This window comes from Zingiber officinale, unplaced genomic scaffold (genome assembly GCF_018446385.1).
Source record: "Zingiber officinale cultivar Zhangliang unplaced genomic scaffold, Zo_v1.1 ctg224, whole genome shotgun sequence".
In the NCBI taxonomy this organism is placed as follows: Eukaryota; Viridiplantae; Streptophyta; class Magnoliopsida; order Zingiberales; family Zingiberaceae; genus Zingiber; species Zingiber officinale.
This window is the reverse complement of record NW_024589900.1, coordinates 637,628-660,507: the sequence shown is the minus strand read 5'-3', so window position 1 is coordinate 660,507 and position 22,880 is coordinate 637,628. Positions and strand designations below refer to the sequence as shown.

The window sequence follows — 22,880 nt, the reverse complement described above, 5'->3', positions numbered from 1 at the left end:
TTATTGCAAAATTTATCTCTGTTACTTTATGTTAGTTTACCCTAACTTAACTTGGGTTGCTCATATCAAAAAAGGAGAGATTGTTGGTACCCCAGGGTTGTTTTAATGTGATCAAACAAGTTAGGTTAGGTCATGTTGTGTTTTAACCTTGTGTCTAAGTATACAGGAACTTAGGAGCACAGGGTGTCGAGCAAAAGACGCAGCTAGCGAGAAGGACGACACGGGAGAGAGCCGACGGGCTCGTTGCGTCTGAGGGACGAGGTGCTGCGGAAGAGTACGCGGGCGGATGAGAAGGGGGTGCATGACGTTTTTGAGGGATGAGAAGTCAGGAGCGGAAGCTTGCTCGAGAAGGCCGGAAGTTAGGTTCGGGTAAGCCCTATTCCGGATGGCTGAAATTACCCAAGTAAGAAGAACTGGAGCGGAAGACCCGGACTGAGGCGAGCGAAACCGGAGCAGAAGGCCCGAACTGAAAAAGTTAACTTGGTTGACTTTCCTGGTCCGGGTGCCTAGACTCCAGACACCTGGAACCCTTTCGGGCGCTCAGAATTGAATTTTATCCGGATCATGTTTGGCCACGATCTGTTGTGAAGGGGACAAAATTTTATCCCCCTCCAGGAGCTTGGAACCCTTGCAGGCACCCCGAGCAAGGCTATATAAGTAGCCTTGCTCCCAAAACTAAATATTAACTAGAAATATCCAAACAACACTTTGCACTTTTCCTTTTTTGTTTAGCTTCATCTTTTTTTGCGTTCATTGCTGTAAAGAGGTTTCTCCGCCTGTAGAAGATTTTCAAGTGCGCTTTAACTTCCTTGGATTAACAACCTCCCCGGTTGTAACCAAGTAAATTCTCGGTGTCTCTTTTTTTTTTAGTTTTTTATTTATTTCTTATGCAAGTGTTATATTAAGTTATAAGTTTGAGGAAGGTATTTTTATTTTGATTTGTGCAGGGGTTATTCACCTCCCCTCTAGCCTGCCGCTAAGGGTCCTAACAGAGCATATTTCTTATACTCTTTGAGAACTCTCCACGCATGCATATACTTGAAATTCTTATTTTTATTGTTGGCTTGTCACATATTCAGTGTGTTCTCCAATACATTCTCGTCACTCTATCCGCTTTGACGATGAATATACAAATTATTATAGGTGGCAGAAAGTTCATTTGCTATCGGTGCAAACTTATAATAATGTGATTTTAACACCTGATAGCTTCTCTCCATAGTTCCAATGGTCCGATGCTTGTTATAGTAATCAATTATACATTTCCAAAAAGCTTAATCCTTCTAGTCATTACCAATGACTGTGTCGGTGTTGATAGTTGCCCATGACTTCACAAGAGTCATGTCTTCATCAAGAGACCAAAATCTTCGTTTTAAATCATCTTTCTTCGGTTCAATTTCGTGCTCTTCTTGTGATGAGTGTGGAGGCCATTGAGATGTTGAAATAGACGATGACGTTAGAGGTTCTTTGTCGCTGATAGATGGGTCAATAGTAGCCTCTCTTGCTTCATTCGAATACATGGCTAATGGTTGAGGTGAAAATACGAAAGAGAGAGAAGACATCCCAAATTGATTGCTCATGGTTGACCAATCTTGGCATGAATACATATCAAATGAAGCTGGGACGATGTTACTCTGAAAGGGAAGCGAAAAATTTTGAGAACTTTAACCATTTGATCCAAACCAGAAACCCACTTGAAATTGGTACTCATTGATCACATTGCTGGCCAACATACGTCAATACTCTGGTTCACAAATGGGAACGCAAATCGTTAAGACAAATATCCCCAATATTTACCCCTTCTAGAAAATATGGGACCCCGTAGAAGAACTACGCTAAGGTGACGAATTTATCTTTTACTCCAACAAATGGGATTGCAAATATATATGATACAATCAACCTTAACAAATCGCAAAACTAGTCAGTGTAGTCCCTATTTATAACGAAACAATGTTGGGCGCAAACTTTCCAGTCAACCTACAATAATATTCACTTCAACCAGGAATGTTTTAGAACATAATTAGGGAAACATGGGCATATGACATATCTAGGAGAAATTGGTTCGAATAGAATTTACAATGGGGATGACGCCATTTTAGCAGCTTCTGCTTTCATGCACTCGACAACCAACACTAATACACGAATAATACAATACAAGTTTGCTCGTAAGCTGACCAAACACGGTAACTTGCCAAAGGCAATATCGACAGTAGCTTCTTTCCCGAGCAAGCCCGCGTGTTTTGACACCTCGTGTACATGTTTGCTTGAGTGACAATTACTAAGCAAAAATAATAATCAGGACTTGAATTCGCAGCTTATGTTTGTTTCTTGGCAGCATACCAGCTCTCGGCGCATTTTGCATCAACAGCAAGGTCAACCTTAAGGAAATTTTCGCCAAAGAAGGGTTTGGACATGCACTCGACGACTATGGACTTCGCGAGCTCTGCCGACTCTGCCGGTCCTTCTAGTATAACTTCACCACGCACCTGGTTAGAGTATATTGTTAGCAACTTTTGTAAAACCTTAGAACTCATTTCCACTACAATTATTGGGCGAATCAAACTACAAAAAAAATTACAGCAAAACAAATTCAGAGAGACACATGAAGAATGGAATCATCAGGCAAAGGACTTAATTTGTATATGTGCAAATAGTTATGTATAGGTTCTCCCTTTCTACTGAAAACCTCCGGTTACAAGAGAAAAAGGAACAACACATGAAGTCTGAAAAATTAGAACTCCGAAAGTAAAATGGTTAGATTTTTTTTACCTTTGATGCCTAGAGATTGAGCCAGACACTACAGAAACTAGCGTATTGAGAAGTTGGAAAGAAAATAAAAGAGAAGATCAAGATGGCCAGCTTAAGTAAACTCCAATTTATCCATCAAGCAGCGTGTGTAAAGAACAAAATTCTATAAACAAGTGAACTGCTCAACAGGCATCTTTCCATTACAAAGAAACAACTAGCTTTTCTAACCAAACATTTCATCTACCCCCACAGTATCTGAGCTAGACACCCGAAATTCCAACACGGATACACCAAGATAGATATCTATACTCCTATGGGTCATGTGTAAGAACTTTGAAAAATATTTATTGGGATAATCATATCTGAGTTGATAACTGTCAGTTGACAGTTGTCTAGCTGCTTTACTAAAGACATTAGCAATTAGGCAATAACTTGCAAAGTAACCTAGCATAACAAGCATGTAATGCAATTGGGGAAAAAAAAAGCTTGGAAAGGTACTTCAGCATAACCAATAAAATATTTCTAACTTCTTGCTACAGTGAGTATTTGTATCCTTGTTTCCAGTTCTTTTGGGAAAATCTTGGCGATTAACAGGAGAAAAAAGAAAGGAAAAAAAGACAAGTCTTTGCATCAATCATTTTTCCTAAAAAAAGGTTTGCATTGGGGCCAACTTGTTCGGTTGCTTTACTAAAGACATTAGCAATTAACTGACAGATTTTGAAGAATCTTAAGATAACAAGTGTCGTAATGCAAATGGAGATTTTTTTTTTTTTTTGAAAAAACCCTTTTGCATAACAAACAAAATCTTTGTTTACTTTTTGCTATACTCACTGTTGGGAACAAGGGGAGAAAGTCTGTGTCAATCCTAGCATCCAACAAGTTCATTTTTCTTAACGGAGAAGAGGTTATAAACCTAGACCTAAAAGAGAAATTCGCATGATGGCACACTGAGGAAAGATAATGAACACAAGACTGTCTAACAAACTCACCTGCAACAGAAGTTTCCATCCAAGCTCCTTCAGATGAACATTTTTATCCATTTCAAGCATAGCACACATGGTGACATCTGCTGCACTTCCCTGTTAATCGATTTCAGTACATAAGCTGTGAAACTTGAAAATACAGAGAATTAACTTATATAACAACAACAGCACCAACACCCATCAGCTCGGTTACGCTGAGAAAGAACACTAAGGAAGCCATGATACGGAGGCAATCAAGATGTTTAAAGCTTCAAAGAAGAATAATGTAAAAATCAAGTTGAAATAGAAAAATAATCAGCATTTTACCGAACCACGTAAGCATGTTTCGATATTATCCAAATCACGTACCCAACTTTCATAATACCCAAATCACATACTATATTCCTGAAATACCCCTCTTTCTATGTAGGTCCATTCCGAATCATTTTAAACTATAACCAATATACTCTTGAAAACCTCCTTAATATATTTATGCTCTCGGATCTAAATTTGATAACGTAAATTGAGAGTAGTGAATTAAATTGAGAGAACATCTCCAAATTTTTACTCTACCAATTTAAAAATTCACCACTCTCAATTTATACTAACAAATTCAGATCTTAGAACATAGATATATTAAGAAAGTTTTCAGGAGTACATTGATTTTGATTCGGAGCTCTCTAGGACGAAACTGACTGATGGACTAATGTCATTCGAAAATTCAAAAGTTTAATATTTTTTGAATAAAGAGAGTTCTAGGAACCCATTGGTGGTGTTGGTTAGTGAATATCATTGTCCTAGGCCTTATAAAGCCAGTGATAAATTTTATCAAACATTTACAATTTAAAAACTCACTGCTTTCAATTTAGGCTATTGAATTCAGATATGAGGGCATAAATACATTAAGGAAATTTTCAGGAGTACATTGGTATGTGATTTGGGTATTATGAAAGTTGGATACACGATTTGAGTAATATCAAAATTTGCTTACATGGTTCAGTGAAGTGCTGAAAAACAATCACACACTCTTATGTGTATGAGCATGTGTACATGCACACGCTTGTAATTAGTGAACTTGTAATTACATGTTGCTTCAATGATTATACAAGTTTCTAACTGAACTAGCAAGGTACCGCATGGAAGGTGTGCTTCCTAGCAGAAAAAATAGTCATAATTCATACGAGTTGTTTTCACATGTTTATAAGAAATTGCTTTCAAACCAAGATGAGGAGGTGCATCTGATGTTCAATGGTCTATTACACAACAAATTGATATAAGACATCTTTCAAAAACTAAATTACTCAATCACTGGAGAAAAAAGGCTTGAATGAGTCATATGTTGAAAAGTCATTGCATCGCATCACATCATCTTACTAAAGTTTTGTTGAACAGTATCTTAATTTCTATTTATATGAATGATTTTTTATTTTTGTAAGTAGGTATCCAAATCTTGAGAGCCGACTAATCCGGTGATGGATGTGTTGGTCCCGTGCGGCCGGCTAGAGGGGGTGAATAGCCTGCACAATAAATTCAAGAAAAAACACCTTCCTCGAAACTTATAGCTTGATTAAAATAAACACTTGCATGAAAGAATTAAGAAACTAATTAAAAGGAAGAGACACAAAAGGAGTTACTTGGCAAAGTTCACCATTACAAAACCAAACTCAATTAGGATTGATTACAAGTGTTCTATTCTATTTTTTCAGTGTATTTTGCTTCTGGCATCAAGACTGTATTTATAGCTTTGATCAGGGCGCCTGAAAGGTTCCAAGTGTCTGGATGTGGATAAAATTTTATCCTCGTCGCACCGGATTGCGATAGCACCTATTTCGATAATATTTCTAATCTGGGCGCCAGACAGTGAGGTGCCTAGGTGATCTAGGCGCTCAAACCAAGTCAACTTGCTAGTTGACTTTTCGATCCGGGCTCTCGCTCTTGCTCCGCTCGCTTAGGTGATTTCGGCCATCCGAAATAAGACCCACTCGAACCCATTTTTTGACCTTTTCGAACAACCTTCTGTTCCGGCTTCTCGTCCCTAAGAGACGTCATGCGTCTCCTTCTCGTCCGCCAACGTGCTCTTTCGTAGCACCTCGTCCCTTGGACGCACCGAGTCCGTCGACTCTCTCTCATGTCGTCCTTCTCGCTAGCTGCATTTTTCGCTCGACTTCTTGTGCTCCTAAATTCCTACACACTTAGACACAGGGCATCAAAACATAACAGGACCTAACTTGACTCAGTTTGATCATATCAAAACTACCACGGGGTACTTACAATCTCCCCCTTTTTAATGTGAGCAACTCCAAGTTAAGTTAAGGTACACCAAAAAATAAATAGTAATAAAAATGACATGTACATATTTTACATATAAGAACAAAATGTGCAAAAATAAAAAAAAATGTACCCTCCCCCTAGACTTAACTTCTAGTTTTTCCCCTTTGATCACATTAAAAACAAGGGTACACTTATGGAAATAACTAGAAATGAATTTAAACAAAGTCTAAGGGAAAAAAACGGATTACATAAAGATCAGGAAGTTTAAGTTTCGATAATCTGGATTTTTCAATTTATAAATTTATATTATTATAAGCAGAAATAAATTCTTTTCTACATAAAGACATATTTTTTAAAAAAAAATACTTAAAGATAGTTATTAACCTCGAAAAATCTTGAAATATTTTCTGAGAATGTATATAGTAAGTAACTTGCAAACAAAATAAATTTTCAAAAATTGAATTTTTTATATTAAAAATTCTTATTCGGATAAATAATTTATATAAAATTCAATAACGGTCAGAAATTTTCAAAAATATTTTCTTAGTCAGATAACATGACTAGTTTTCACAGAAAGATAAATTTTGCAAAAATTAGCAAGATATTTTTAAATCTAAGAATCGAATTTTGTTAAAAAATTCATAGAAAAATAATACAACAGTAAAAAATTTAAAATTTTTTCTATAGATGAGTAATGAAATTCTCTTTCTCTGAAAAGTTTAATTTTAATTAATTTCTAACAGAAATTATGCAAAACAATTTATTTGATAAGCAAGAATATGAAATCAATTAAAAATAAAACATGCATAATGATTTTTCAATTTAAGCATGATTTTGGAACCCAATATAGGTTCCTTTCAACTGGGTTAATAAAAAATTTCTTTAGAATATATTTTGTTGATAATTTTCTGATTTGGCCCTTAAGATATCTAAAGTACCAGTTTAGTCCTTGATAAGTTTTGAAATTAGAAATAGCTATATTCAAACATGCAAAATTCTTTAGATTCTCTATTTCTATTTTTAATTTTTCATTTTCAATTTTTATCTTGTCGAAATCCTCTAGTCGACAAGATGTTGCTAAAGTTAATTTTAACTCTACATTTTCTTTTTCTAATTTACAGCCATTTTTCAATAATATTTTTATAAACTGAAATAACTTATCAGGAGGTAGAGACCGTACCTGACTTATCTTATTGATTTTTGATGCTCCTCCTGTAGAGCTGCTTTCTTCTGATGTTGCTCCCCCTTTATCGATACTCTCGCTCATTGCAGAAGAGCTTGCTTCGTCATCTTCAGGTAGGTATTCGACTAGAGTTGTTCCGGCAATTTCCTCGGTCTTGGATTCTTCTGACGACGACTCGGTGTCCATCGAAGAGTTGGATTCGACTTCTTTTAATTCTTCATAGAGCTTTAAGAACTTTTCCCAAAGTTCTTTTGCACTCTTGAATTTGTCGATTTTGTCGAGATTCTAGACAGGCAGAATGCTTAGAAGGTGGAACTCAGTCTTACCATTTGCCATGAAATCATTGTGCTGCTTCTTAGTCTATCGATGCTCCTCAAGTTATTTTCCTTCTCCGCTTTTGGGCATACAAAACCCGTACTTAATCGTTAGTAAAATATTGAAATCGATTTTAAAATATACCTCCATTCGACATCTCCAAAACGCAAACTCCCCCTCGAATACTGGTGGGCAGATGCTAGCTCTGGCCATTTCTTGTGCTTTGGTTAGCGGTTAGTCCTCTTGAAACATCCTGGCTCTGATACCAATTGTTGGTCCCGTGCGGCCGGCTATAGGGCGTGAATAGCTTGCACAATAAATTCAAGAAAAAACACCTTCCTCGAAACTTATAGCTTGATTAAAATAAACACTTGCATGAAAGAATTAAGAAGCTAATTAAAAGGAAGTGACACAAAAGGAGTTACTTGGTTTGCAATCAGATGATTGCTAATCCAAAACGTTGAAAAGCCCACTAAAGTCTCCTTCAGGCGGAGAAGTTTTTTACAGTAGTCAAAGCTCGCCTGGAAGGGTTCCAGACGCTTGGACGTGGATAGAATTTTATCCTCGTCACATCAGATCGCAACAACGCACGTTTCGATAATATTTCTAGTCCGGGTGCCCGAAAGGGTTCCGGGTGCTCGGACGATAAAGCACCCCTCAGGCGCACAGACCAAGTCAACCTACCAGTTGACTTTTCGATCTAGGCTCTCGCTCCTGCTCCTCTCGCTTGGGTGATTTCGGTCATCCGGAATAAGGCTCACCTAAACCTATTTTCCGACCTTCTCGAGCAACCTTCCGCTCTGGCTTCTCGTCCCTTTGAACCACCGCGCGCTTCCTTCTCGTCCGCCAGCGTACTCCGCTCGCTTAGGTGATTTCGGCCATCCGGAATAGGGTCCACCCAAACCCATTTTCCGGCCTTCTCGAGCAACCTTCCGCTTTGGCTTCTCATCCCTTAGAGATGTCGCACGCCTCTTTCTCGTCCCGTCCGTGCCCGTTGATTCTCTCCGCTCCCTCGGACGCACCGTGCCCGTCGATTCTCTCCTGTGCCGTCCTTCTCGCTAGCTGCATGTTTCGCTCGATTTCCTGCTCCTAAGTTCCTGCACACTTAAATACAAGTCATCAAAACATAACAGGACCTAACTTGATTTGGTTTGATCACATCAAAACTGCCACGAGGTACTTATAAGACGGTCCAGTCCCACATTCCGCCCATCAAGTAAATCGGAAAGTGCACACAGTTGTCCGTCCGAAGTGGTCAACTTCCAAGGTTTATCATCCCACTGAATGAAAATATTCTACAGTGCACCGTAGCTAAGATTCAAACCATAGATGTTTGGTTAAAGTGTCCGACTCGCTGCACCAAAGCCCCGGAGGCCAGTTTAAATGAATGATTGATTTTGCATCTTATATGTCATCAACTAGATGAATGAACCAACCTCTTGTATGTGTTGGGACATCAATAAAATGCTGTGATATTTAGTCACTCGAATCCTTTTTCAAAAAAAAAAACGAGAGGATGAAATGAGTCACCTACTACATGGTCCTGGTGATTATCCACAAATCAAAAAAATTATTATAATTTTATTCTTCTTTTTTTTTTGCAAATCCTGTATAAAAGCATAAGCTGTAAGGTGATGATTCATTTTTTATGAATCGGATTTCTCTCAAAAATCTCCCTATTTTCCTTGATTTTTTGATTTCCCTCTTCTCCTTTGTAACAGATAACTAACAGATGCATTTATAACTAAAGTTTTAGGCCAAATAGGAAATTCTACACCATACCTGGACTGGTGTATTTATTGCAGCTCGTTCAATGTGATCCCTCTGACTTCCGCCATTTATCATTGAAGTAAAATGTCTTGACCGTCCAAGCAATGTCTTCACACAACCAGTTTCCCAGACCTCCTTTTTCTGTCTATACTGTCACTTCATTACTTCTTTTCTTTCCTTGTACCAAAGATCGAGGGTTTCTTTGGCTTCCTTCATAGAAACCTGAGCACAAGAGTTGATGAGAAAATGTTCGTGCATGTGCATTGTTTTAGACTTCTTCATTTTGTCAACCTTGATTGTGAATGCAATATTAAATCTACCAAACATTTTCTCCATGGACTATTGAAAAAAAAAGGCTTCACCACAGCACATCTCAGTATTTATTGCACATAGCCATTATATAGGAATCCATGTTTAGGCCGCAGAGACACCAAATGGATGACATATTAATGTCAGGAAATGAGCAGCAGCAAGCAAATGTGATTATAATGTAACTAACAATTGAATTAATGACCATGTCAGCAACACAAGCACCAGATTCTGTTGTAGTGGGCATGTATTAACACAACTGTTAGGACTCTGCAACTGAATGAGTACAGTAGACATTTCAAGAATGTACAGTTGTAGCCTTTTTAGACATCCTGTGCTTATTAAATTTAGAAATGCAGTCACTCACATGCCCAAGAGAAGAATATACAAAAAATAGAAACAGGTCATCGGGTATCAGATAACATACAAGACAATTTCTATGACAAAATTTACCAAGGATATTGTCACGGGTATCACGTAATTAAGACACCACAACATCGCAATACAATAACAATACATAATTCAGAAATATTTGTTCTTTCAGAGCCAAGCCTCTGAACTACAGAAGTGACTAATGGCTGAGGTTAATCATGGAATGAAATAATTTGGAAATTCAAATTTGATCATAAGCATAAAATGTTATACAGCTGTTACCTAATTTCGACTATATCACAGAATAAAATAAGACATGGATGGACCAATATATTTATCATTACTGCATTGAGAAATTGTTGTCAAATTTAAATCTTACAAGTTATCATGAAATTACCTTCCAATCACGAGAAAGGTCTACTGGAGTTTTTCCATATGCAATAGAAAAATTAAGCATCTTAGCCTTCCTTCTCTCGGAAGCAAAAGCATCCTAGACAGGAAAAACAATTTGACAAAGTTTAGAGTCATAAATAAATAATTCGTAGCAATCATATATTTGACTTTCTTATGACTGACAAGATAAAACTAAGGAATGTGTGGGTATTTGCCATCCTAGAATTATAAAATTAGGATTATACTAAACTCTGCAAGGCTATCAAAAGAGCGGAGTTTCAAAATTATGATAATGAACACAAATAATAGGCATAGCATGGTGTTACAGCTATTGAACACTAATAATATATTAGTAGTCATAGCGACAACAACCAAGAACATAGTTCATTAACACGGCAAAGTTCCAGGGAAGTTACTAACTATAACTAAATAGAACAAATATCAGAAACACAAAACAATTTGGTAGGTTAAGGTTGGTCCCTCAATGCAAATTAGTAAAAAAAAAAAAAAAAAAAAAACAGCCCGGTGCACGAAGCTCCCACTATGTGGGGTCCCGGGGAAGGATCCATTGTACGCATCCTTATCCTACTTTTTGCAAGAGGTCGTTTCCAGGATTCGAACCCGTGACCTTTTGGTCACAAAGCAACAACTTTACCGTTGCGTCAAGGTTACCCTTCAAATTAGTAATTATAACTAATTGGTACAAATATCAGAAACACACCAGTTTGGTAGGTTAAGGTTGGTCCAGCTGGTCTATTGAGCAAACCTAACTTAACATCTTGTATTGATGACAGAGATAATAAGATCAACGAGATAGCAAACAGATCTTTCAGATTGTTCCATCTACTAAAAACCAACACAATAAAGTACTCTAATTACATATTCTGTTCATTTACTAGTAAAGCACAAAAGTCAATGGAAAAATGCTCCCCACCCAACAATAAGATGGTGAAAATATATGACAAAGAAGATAAAAAGAAAATGAACCTCAGAAATGTAAGGCAGATAAAAGTTTGTTATCAGAAAAAGTAAGAATTTCATACATTTGTAAGTCGCGTAAATAAGAGTATTTGCCGCACATTGATCATTGCCAAAGTCAGATATCCAATTTAACCAGAATACGAAATTTGCCAACTCAGATGGCCTAGCCAGATTTTATTCATCAATAATATGGATCTTGAGATTTATAAATAATCCATTTACCTAATTTTTAAGTAAACTTGTTAGGCCTAGTGGTTAGATATCCATGGGCTGTAATCCCATTTGACGTCCTGAAATAAGCTCATAGTTGTCAGACAAGGAAAAGCAAATAAACATGACAAGAGAAGCTGATGGATTAAAATATCCATAAAATAGAGCACCAGCAAAGTAAATGAAAGGGAATAAACATAAGAGAAGAGATCAACAGTCAAGGCTGTCATATTATCTCATAACAATGCTTCTAAAAATTTATGATTAAACTTCAAGTCTCCACAACTAGCTATCTGCAAAAATGAGTCTTTTAAATATTATTGGAAGATTACTTTCAATAAAGGAACTGGAGGCTTGTCTTCTCCAGGTTGACGATCCCACTCAAGAAGAACTCTCTTATTTTTGACAGCTTCACACACATGCGCATACATATTCATAGCTGTTCTAGAATGGAAATCTCCACCAGCTTTAAAGGCCTCCAGCATGCTTTTGCAGTCCGCAAGATGTGCTAAGATCCTAAGCTCCAGCTTTAATTATTTTAATTAACAAAAACAACATGAGATAATTCCTCACAAAGCCAAAAGAAGTTGCAAATAAATATTGAACTAGCTAACCTGCCCATAATCAGCAACTATAAGAGATTTTCCTGGTTCAGCAATAAAAGTCTGCCGAATTTTGTACGTATCCTTCACCAGTGCAGGTTGGTTCTGGTTAGACAACAAAAAGGGCACCTCATTTAACATAAGTTTTTGCTGTAAGGCCCTTGTTCACACACAGGATACTGCACAAAAACCTAATACCAGGCATTCAGGCTAAAAAATGCAAATTCAATGCAGAACAGAGCACAAAATAATTGTCCATACATGCAAATTCTCAAGTTTCTACAAAATGGAGATTGACTTTGTTAGAACCCCAAGGTTGTTTTGATGTGATCAACAAGTTAAGTTAGGTCCTGTGGTGTTTTGACCCTGTGTCTAAGTGTGCAGGAACTTAGGAGCATATGAAGTCGAGCGAAAGACGCAGCTAGCGAGAAGAACGACACGGGAGAGAGAGAGCCGACGGGTTCGGTGCGTCTGAGGGATGAGGTGCTACGGAAGAGTACACCGACGGACGAGAAGGGAACGTGCGGTGTTTCCGAGGGACGAGAAGCCGGAGCGGAAGATTGCTCGAGGAGCAAGAGACGCAGCCAGCGAGAAGGTCAGCACGGGAGAGCCCCGACGGGCTCGGTGCGTCCAAGGGATGAAGAGCTGCGGATGAGTATGCTGGCGGACGAGCAGGAAGCACGGGACAATTCCAAGGGACGAGAAGCCGGAGCGGAATCCTGGTCGAGAAGGCCGGAAGTTAAGTTCGGGTGAGCCTTATTCCGGATGGTCGAGATTACCCAAGCGAACGGAGTTGGAGCGAAAGACTCGGACCAAAGCGAGCGGAGCCGAAGATGGAGGCCCGAAGAAAAAGTCAACAAAATGTTGACTTTTTCATTTGGGGTGCCCGAACCAGTCCGGGGCGCTGGAACAGTTCAGGGTGCCTGGACCAGTTCGGGCGCTCGGAACCCGACTTTTGATCAGATCACGTTTGACCGTGATCCGTTACGAAGGGGATAAAGTTTTATCCCCTTCCAGGCGCCCGGAACCCTCCAGGCACCCCGACCAAGGCTATAAATATAACCTTGGTCCAAGAAGCTAGATAGAACAAGAAATTGTAACAACACTTGTGCGCTTCTATTGTTTTGTTTAGCTTCCTTCTTTCTGTGCTTACACTGTTGTAAAAGAGGCTTCTCCGCCTGAAGGAGAATTTAGTGCGATCATCTTCCTTGGATTAACAACCTCTCCGGTTGTAACCAAGTCAAACCCGTGAGCCTCATCTTTTTAATTTCTTTCTTTATTTAATTTACGCAAGTGTTCTTTTAAAAGTCCGAGAAGGGTATTTTGGTTTTATTTGTGTAGGGCTATTCAACCCCTCCGACAGCCGGCCACCAACGATCCTCAACAAGTGGTATCAGAGCAAGGACGCCTTAGAAGGACTAACAGCCGACTGAAGCAACGAGATGGCCGGAGCTAACATCTATCCACCAACGTTCGAGGGGAAGTTCGCGTTTTGGAAGCGACGAATGGAGGTATTTCTTAAAACATATTTCAATATTTTACTAATAATGAAATATAGTTATGAAGCACCAAAGAATGCGAACGGAGAAGAAATTGAAAAATGCCTCTGGACCAAAAAGTAGTGCGACGATTTCATGTCAAATGGTAAGGCTGAATATCATCTAATAAGTGTACTACCGGTGGAGGATCTCGACAAAATCAGCAACAAAGTGCAAAAGAACTTTGGGAAAAGTTCTTAAAACTCCACGAAGAACTGATTGAAGTCGAATCCGACTCCTCGATGGACACCGAGTCGTCGTCAGAAGAATCCAAGACCAAAGAAATTGCCGGGACAGCCCTTATAGCCGAATTCCTTCCCAAGGACACAGAAAGCTCATCCCAGATGAGTATCGATGAAAGGAGAGAGTCTTCGGAAGAAAGCAGCTCAACAAGGGGAGTATCAGCAGACGATAAGGTAAGTCAGGTACGGTCTATACCACCTGACCAAATGTTCAAATTTATAAAGTTATTAACTAAAGACTGTTGCATGCTAGAAAAAAAAATAAAAAGCTGAAATTAACTTTAGATAAATCTTGTCTGTCGGAAGAACATAAAAGATTAGAAATAGAAAATGATAAATTAAAATTAGAAAATGATAATTTGAAAATACAAATAGATATTTTGAAAAATCATGCATGTTCAAATAATCAACATATTAAAAAATTTTATGGATTAAATTGGTACCTTAGATACCATAAGGGACAAATTAGAAATATTTCAAAGAAATATGTCCCTAAGAAATATCTAATTAATCCAGTTGGCTGGAACCTATATTGGGTTTCTAAGTTTTGTCTTACTTGAACGTTAATTTAGACTAAGCGCTTTCAACGAGAAAATTAAACGTTTAATTTCCTTGTGCGACTTTGTCTAGAAGTGGTTGATGATCTAATAACCAAGAAAGCCTAGTGCCTCGCCACAGTTTGGAAGCCAAATATTGAAATAAAATGTTTAATTGACTAACTGATAAAATATTAAATTGAAATTAGATAATGCTTTAAAAAGTCTTTTCAAACATTTTTTTTGGAAATTATTCAAATTTCTTTTGCAAAATTCTCTGAACTTAGAAATTTCTTTTGCAAAGTTTTTTTAACTTAGAAATTTTATTTCTGCTTGAATTTTACTTAGAAAAATTTTCTTTCTAAAATTAATGCAAATTATTTTTGGTGATATCAAAAATAATCTTCGAATTTTTCAAAAGTTTTCAAAATTATTTTCCTTAGATTTTCTCTTGGTACCCCATTTTGTATGTGATCAAAGGGGGAAAAGGAAAATGTTTAAGTCTATAGAAAGTAGATTACAATTTTTTTGCACTTTATTGCAATACTATTTGTTTTACTTTTATTTCTATTTACCCTAACTTAACTTAGGTTGCTCACTTAAAAAAGGAGGAGATTGTTGGAACCCTAAGGTTGTTTTGATGTGATCAACAAGTTAAATTAGGTCCTGTGGTGTTTTGACCCTGTGTCTAAGTGTGCAGGAACTTAGGAACACAGGAAGTCGAGCGGAAGACGCAACTAGCGAGAAGAACGGCACGGGAGAGAGAGAGCCGAAGGGCTCGGTGCGTCTGAGGGACGAGGTGCTGCGGAAGAGTACACTGATGGATGAAAAGGGAGCGTGTGGTGTTTCCGAGGGACGAGAAGCCGGAGCGGAAGATTGCTCGAGGAGCAAGAGACACAACCAGCGAGACGGTCGGCACGGGAAAGAGTCGACGGGTTCGGTGTGTCCGAGGGACGAAGAGCTGCGGATGAGTATGCTGGCGGACGAGAAGGAAGCACGCGACGATTCCGAGGGACGAGAAGCTAGAGCGAAAGCTTACTCGAGAAGGCCAGAAGTTGGGTTGGGATGAGCCCTATTCCGGATGGGCGAGATCACCCAAGCGAACGGAGCCGGAGCGAAAGACTCGGACTGAAGCGAGCTGAGCCGAAGATGGAGGCCCGGAGAAAAAGTCAACAAAATGTTGACTTTTTCATTCGGGTCGCCTGAACCAGTCCTAGGCGACCGGACCAGTCCGGGCGCCTGAAACCCGACTTTTGACCAGATCACGTTTGATCGTGGTCCATTGCGAAGGGGATAAAAGTTTTATCCTCTTCCAGGCGCCCTGACCAAGGCTATATATAGCCTTGGTCCAAGAAGCTAGATAAAACAAGAAATTGTAACAACACTTGCGCGCTTCTATTGTTTTGATTAGCTTCCTTCTTTCTGTGCTTATACTGCTGTAAATGAGTCTTCTCCGTCTGAAGGAGAATTTAGTACGATCATCTTCCATGGATTAACAACCTCTCCGGTTGTAACCAAGTTAAACCCGTGAGCCTCGTCTTTTTAGTTTCTTTCTTTATTTAATTTACGTAAGTGTTCTTTTAAAAGTCCGAGAGGATTTTTTGGTTTTATTTGTGTAGGGCTATTCAACCCCTCAGACAGCCCGCCACCAACGGTCCCCAAGAGACTTCACTTTAGTGCTATTAAATATTGAAGAGATAATAATGTAAATAATTAAATCAACAATCCAACTTAATTTGTTAGAAATCTTGCAGCCCTTTATAGCATCTAGATGGTTCAGAAGCATATTTTATTTTGACAAATAACATTCAAACTGCAAGTCAATAATTTGTTATTACCGTTGACAATTTTAACTACATGTAGTAAAAAATACAAGAATTCCAAGCAGGTTATTAACACTGACATGGTCAATAAAGCCAAAAGAGCTGGATAACTTTTTTTTTTCTTTGACTAAGGACAAATATTCTAGAGGTTGGCTTCTGAGTGTGTATGGTTTACCAGTAAGCGAACCAGGAGGAAGGCTATCTACCTATTATCAAAAAATAAAAAGGGCTAACTAGCTTTTTCAGTATATATATTACTACTTTATTCTTAATTTCCTATAGTCACCTATTTATTTTTTTCATAAAACGATCAGACAAAAAGAAGTTGATTAGCAAGGCCTTCCTGCTCTACCCTATGTGGGGTAAACAGGATGGGTAGTATAGCAGTCAGACATCAAACTAGTCAATCCAAGCTAGTGAAGAGAAGTTACAGAATGAGTGTCCCATTTCCTTCTAATTTTACCAAATACAAATTTACAGTTTTTTCAGGTTAAAATATTTTCCAATGAAGGATTGAAAAACACCCCTACACTTGGCAGGTCAGTATGGATGTGCACAAATATCTTGTGTCCTTAAAAGACCTCAAACACCTATCTAGAGAAATATCCAGTATTCAAAATATCGCCCTAGGTGGCCACCTAGGCGCCGCCTAGGCGTTGTGCGGCGACAAGCCGCACAAGAAACCAACCAAGCGGAAGACCTAGGCGGTCCTCGGCAGCCCTCGGCGGCCATCGCGGACTTCGGCGGGCTCAGCGGACCTAGGTATTTTAGGCATATTTTAGGTTTTTTAATACTAAATTGGATTTGCCGAGGCGCTTCGTCTTCTTTCATCGTAGATTCTTCGTCTTCTCTCATCGCGGCGTGCTTCCGGTAAGTTTTTATTTTTTATTTCTGTTAATTTATTTTTTTGTTTCTTCGTCGTCGCGACAACTCTTCGACAACACTGGACGCGTCGCAGGGTGTCAGACGCCACCGGAAGCGTCATCGGATGTGTCCGACGAAGTCCGGTGTTGCTCCAGCAACGCCGGTAGCGTCGCGATACTTCTGGTTGCACCGAAAGCTTTCCGCGACGCTACCAGCGCCGCTGGAAGCAACGACGGACTTCGTCGGACACACCAGACTCGTCCGGCGATGCTTCCGGCGGCGCCGGAGGCCTCCCGCGAGGCGCCGGTGGCGTCCGTGCCGTCGCGCGACGGCATTTTTTTTGTTTTGTAATTTTTTTTAGATTTAATAAATTAAAACAATTCCTAACTGGGATAATTTCAATAATAGGGTTCATAAAACCTAATAGGATAATATGATTCAATAATAGATTTAATTTTTTTAAATAAATATTATTAAATATTAATTTATATAACAGATTTAAAAATTATAATAAATATTATCATTTATCAGATTTAAAAATATAAAAAAATATTTAAAATTTAAAAAATTATAATACACATTATTAATTTATATAAATCATATTTATAAATTTTAAATATTATTAATTTATATAAATCAGTTTTAAAAATATGAAAATTACATTAAAATTTTAAAAATTTCAATAAATATTATTAATTTAATAATTTATATATAAAACAGATTTAAAAATATAAAAAAAAATTTAAAATTTAATTTTTTTAAACAAATATCTAATAAATTTTATTAATTAGATTAAGATATATAAAAAAAATTCTCAGACTTGGTAATGTTATATTTCATTATTTTGTATTGTATGGTATAATTAAATTTTATTATCATGTTATGTTGTTATATATAATTTTTTCAGGTTATTTGTTATCATAATGACAAGCGATCCATCTTCGACAGTATTTGTCACTCAACCCGAATCCGGGATTCTTAGAAGAAAGTCAAATGACATTGGATGGAAGTTTGAGATATTGATTGATCCTAAGAACCTTGATAAAATTAAATGCAAGTTATGTGGAAAAACAATGTCAGGGGGAGTGTATAGGATAAAGAAGCACATTGGAAATATACCTGGAAATGTATCTGGTTGTCCAAAAGCATCTCAAGAAGAGAAAAATAAATGCAAACAAGCTATTTTAGAAGGGAGGAACAGAAAGAAAAACAAAATAATGGAAGAACAAAGTTGTAGAGCAGAGATGACTATTTCTCTAGACGAAGAAGGTCTTGAAATTGAAGGGATAGATGGAATTAAAAAACCTCTTCCACTTGGCCCCATGGATAGATATGCATCGACAATTGCTCCAAAAAATGTAGGCTCCAGTGGAAGTAAAGTGCTTCGCCAAAAAAATATAAATGAGGCTCTTTTCAAAGAGAGAACTCAACAAGTTCAACAATATGTTGGGAGATGAGTTTATGAAAATGGAATCTCATTCAATGCTGTTGATAATGATAGCTTCAAGCAACTAATGGAGGCAGTGGGTCAATTTGGACCAGGATTCAAGCCTCCAATTCAATATCAGCTTAGGAAGCCACTATTGAAAGCCGAAGTTGAAAGAACAAAACAATTGCTGAAGAAAAATAAAGAAGAATGGGCAAAGAATGGATGCTCGATCATTACAGATGCATGAAGTGATAGAAAAAAAGGCATCTTAAATTTGTGTGTTAATTGCAAGGAGAGTACTGCATTTTTAGAGTCTAAGGAGTCTTTAGACGAGGCGCATATAGCTGAACTTATTTTTGAGTATGTTGGCAAGTGTGTTGAACAAGTAGGAGCTCAGAATATTGTTCAGATTGTAACAAACAATGTCACCAACAATATGACTGCAGCTAAATTGATGAGAGAAAAGCGACCTGGGATTTTTTAGAGTTCATATGCAACTCACATGGTTAATCTCATGCTTGAAAGTATTGGCAAACTTCCATGATATAAAAAGGTTATTGAGCAATCCAAGTCTTTTGCCATTTTCATCTATGCTCACCATAAGACTTTGTCATTGATGAGAAGTTTCACGAAGAAGAGAGACATAGTCCGATCAGGAGTTACCAGATTTGCATCAAATTTCCTCACATTACAAAGTTTGATTGAAAAAAAAACTAGTTTAAGGGTAATGTTTACAAGTGATATGTGGGAGAAATGTAAATGGTCAAAAACCAAGGAAATTTGGCTTAATCTATAGTGATGAGCATGAGTTTTTGGAATGGTGTGACACTTTGTTTGAAAATATTTGCTCCTTTGGTAAGAGTTCTTCAATTGATAGATGGAGATAGAAAACCATCGATGGGGTTTCTATATGGGGAGTTTCTTCAAGCTGAAGATATCAAGGTGGCTCTGAACAACGTGGAATCAAATTATCAGCCTATCATAGTCATTATCGAGTCAAAAATGAAGGATAAACTTGATACATCATTGCATACCACTGCTTTTTTTTGTTGAATCCTTATTTTTACTATAAAGATAGTTCTATTGCTCTTTATGAGGAGGTCGCGACGGGGATTTTTGAATGCATGGAAACTTTTCATGCCAATGAGTTAGATCTACAAGATACAATTATTAACAAGAAATTTCCAAAATATAGAGATAAGATTGAGTTATTTTGAAAAACATTGACATCAAAAGTAAGTGAAAAAAATGATGATACATTTGATCCATGTGCATGGTGGAGTACATACGGTGCTCACACCTAACTTGCTAAGGGTGGCATTGAGGATACTTTCATTAACTACAAGTTCATCTGGGTGTGAAAGAAATTGGAGTACATTTGAAGGAGTAAGTTTTAAACTTTCAGCCTTTAATTAAATTAGCTATAATTTTTAACGTCTATACTCTATATTTAGGCACTAACTATAATATTTACTTTCTCTATTTTTTTTAGATTCATACAAAGAAAAAAATAGGTTGGATGCAACAGGTTGAAAATCTAGTATTTGTCCAATTTAATGCTAGATTTTTGAACAAATAAAAAAGAGAAAAAGAAAGGAATGTCGATGTCCTTGCAAAAGATGTTTCAAATGCACAAGGTTGGATTGTGGATAGTGGGGAAGATGATGAAGTTGAACTAGGTTTCAGACGCACTTGGCAAATGGTTGATGAAGTGGAGCAGATGAAAATCTACAACCCCGAAGAAGCTCTAGAGTGAGAGAACTTCATGAAGATGATTTTGCATCCGAAGAAGAAGAGGAGGATCACAATAATGATATTAAGTTTGTGTCCGATGAAGAACAAGTTATTGAAAATTATGGAGAAGAAGAAGTAGAATAAATATGAGTCTATGAGATATTATTAGTTGTGTAATTTTGAACTCATTTTGTTAAGACATGATTTATGTTATTCAACAATTATATTTTGCTTAGTGGTTACTGGTTCACAATGCATTGTAATCTTGAATTGAACTATTGCTATTATTTTCTAATGTTTTCCACCACTAAAGTTGTTTTAACTTATAGCAAGATTTTAAAATTCGAGTTGGATATATGTTCTACTGTTTACTACATGATTATGATAACTTACTACATGTTCTATTGTTCAACTGTTTCTTTTACTCGTATTTACTGAGTTTAGTATATTTCCTTTGCACAAAATTGTTAGTTTTCTTTTATAGTTTTTCATTTTTTTGGTATTGGAAAGTATGCATTTATTTCAACATACATAGTTAGATCTCCATTGCTATGAAATTGTTTAAGACAACATTTAGATTTGCATCTGACATTATCCACAGTCCACATAAAACAAGGGATACCGAGGAATCCGCCTAGCGGCGCCTAGTCCCCGCCTAGGCGGCCTAGGTGCTAAGCGCTGGTCTACCGCCCGACTAGCGCCTAGCGAATTTTAGAACCTTAGAAATATCTCACTTGATTTGAGCACCTAGGAACTCGCATGAACACCTTTAGCTACAATCATATAAAGTAATATTAAACAATGATTTTACGTTGATAAAGATTAAAAAATTATCAACAAAATTTGCAGCCAAGCAAGTACCAAATAGATGAGAAGTCATGAATAGAATAGAGAAATGATGGAACTATTAACAAGATCACAGAACACTGATTACAAAGTGATACAACTACCAAGTAACCACAACATGCTAGAGAGAATAAACCAACCTGCAGGTTTGGTCTCCTAGCTGATAAGCGCCCAGTTTCGGTGTTGATGTTCAGAGAACAATGAATTCTCCCATGGGAACATGAGAAATGATTATCCTAAAATCATAACAAACCACACACAGGGATCATAGTCGACTCATAAAACCAATCGGGAAAACATAAGAATAGATCATCAGCCAGAGTCAAAAACAGGGCCAGTCAATTCAATCATTAACCTAGGAATCAAAGACAAAGTCAGTATAGTTGGATTGTAGAGTATTCCAGTTGCACCAGCTTTTGGGACAGTTAAATGAGAAAAACTACAAACCTGTAGGATTACTGACACACTTGCAGGTCTGGTTTTTTTAAAAATGTCACGAACAGCATTTGTCTAAGTGTTCTAAAACTAAACTTTAAAAATTTATGACTGACACCCCCAAAAGACCTTAACAAACAATATTTAAATGTGTTGCAAATATTTTATATACTTGAATGCAGAATTAAATGACCAGGAAAAAATGCTATTGTTAACACACTGTTTCTTTAGTTGGTATATTTCAAGCAGGAAACACTTCTTCACTTCATACAAAGATTTTGCATGAGAACCTATGTTTCATCAATTTACCTGCAAGGGAATAATGAAGTTTGTTATCAGTGAATCAATGGCAGAAGTTTCACAAAGAGCAGCAATAGCTTCACAGGCCTCCCTTCCTTTATTGCCTCCTCCAAATGCCTCAAATGCAGTACCATAAGAACAGTCTTCATAATCTGTCCCAGTATCTGTCAGATTGTGGTCGTCCATTATCCCTTCTTCAGTGGCATACTCATCACTACATGCATTATCAATGCGACAAATCTGATTTCTGGGGATGTTTCCAGCAAATACTTTTAGAGCATCAGCACTTACAGACGGAAGCCCACTGGCTGTATACATATCAGTTTGCAAACCTTCACAAATCTTATGTAGATGAATTGTACGATACTTGAGAGGAGTCTTCTTCCCTTCTTCAACTATTTTCTCAGTATTAGGGACCTTAAATGACTTTGACTCTGGCTTTGACTCAAAATTCATATCATTTCGACCTCTGCAAAACATAATGACAAAAAGGTAAAAATTACAGAATTGTTGATTCAATAATAGGGTTGAACTCATCTGATAAACAGGTAAAGCAGTTCATAAACAGTGTGATTAACTTGATGTGTAACAATCATAACATCAAGCAACCTTGATTGGTGCACACATAGACCACCTGCATAAACATTGAAAGGCTTTATCAAGCAAATCAGAGCAAAACATACTCAAGATTTTTTTCACAATACTTCTGCCATCTTCCATCACTGCAACATGCAACTTGATAACCAACAAGGTAAATTTGGTCTTCCAAGTACTATTGAGCAAGCAATATATAAAGCAATTATAAATGAATTATTCAAACAAGACATGCTTACTCTAGGAAAATGTTCAAATCTGGGGCTTCTACCAATCTTAATAAAAATTGACAGTCAACAAACTGGTAGCTAAAAATAATCTGTCAAAATGCTATAAACTTCATTGGAAAATTTTGAAAAGTCTAGTAATCAACTATAGTGTTTGGAAACTTTAGTAATCAACTATAGTGTTTGGCATTTTGGTGTG

The 22,880-nt window shown here is 37.3% G+C and overlaps 1 protein-coding gene across 5 annotated transcripts in view; it reads right to left on the bottom strand.

Annotated features, from left to right (window-relative positions):
* Positions 1 to 1,962: 1,962 nt before the first annotated feature.
* LOC122036920 (DNA polymerase I A, chloroplastic-like) overlaps positions 1,963 to 22,880 on the bottom strand; it is a 29,372-nt gene continuing 8,454 nt past the window's right edge. Inside the window, exons 5-13 of one of the 5 annotated variants that reach the window (XM_042596357.1) lie at positions 21,870 to 22,329; positions 21,266 to 21,361; positions 12,126 to 12,218; positions 11,844 to 12,038; positions 11,364 to 11,591; positions 10,325 to 10,417; positions 9,259 to 9,468; positions 3,735 to 3,824; positions 1,963 to 2,483 (exon numbers count right to left, since the gene is read on the bottom strand). In XM_042596357.1, coding sequence (XP_042452291.1) covers positions 11,550 to 11,591; positions 11,844 to 12,038; positions 12,126 to 12,218; positions 21,266 to 21,361; positions 21,870 to 22,329 — 886 coding nt within the window. In that variant the 3' untranslated portion in view covers positions 1,963 to 2,483; positions 3,735 to 3,824; positions 9,259 to 9,468; positions 10,325 to 10,417; positions 11,364 to 11,549. Of the gene's footprint in view, positions 2,484 to 3,734; positions 3,825 to 9,258; positions 9,469 to 10,324; positions 10,418 to 11,363; positions 11,592 to 11,843; positions 12,039 to 12,125; positions 12,305 to 21,265; positions 21,362 to 21,869; positions 22,330 to 22,880 lie in introns of those variants that run through there. The other 4 variants (XM_042596356.1, XM_042596358.1, XM_042596360.1 and 1 more) reach the window with 4 other exon arrangements.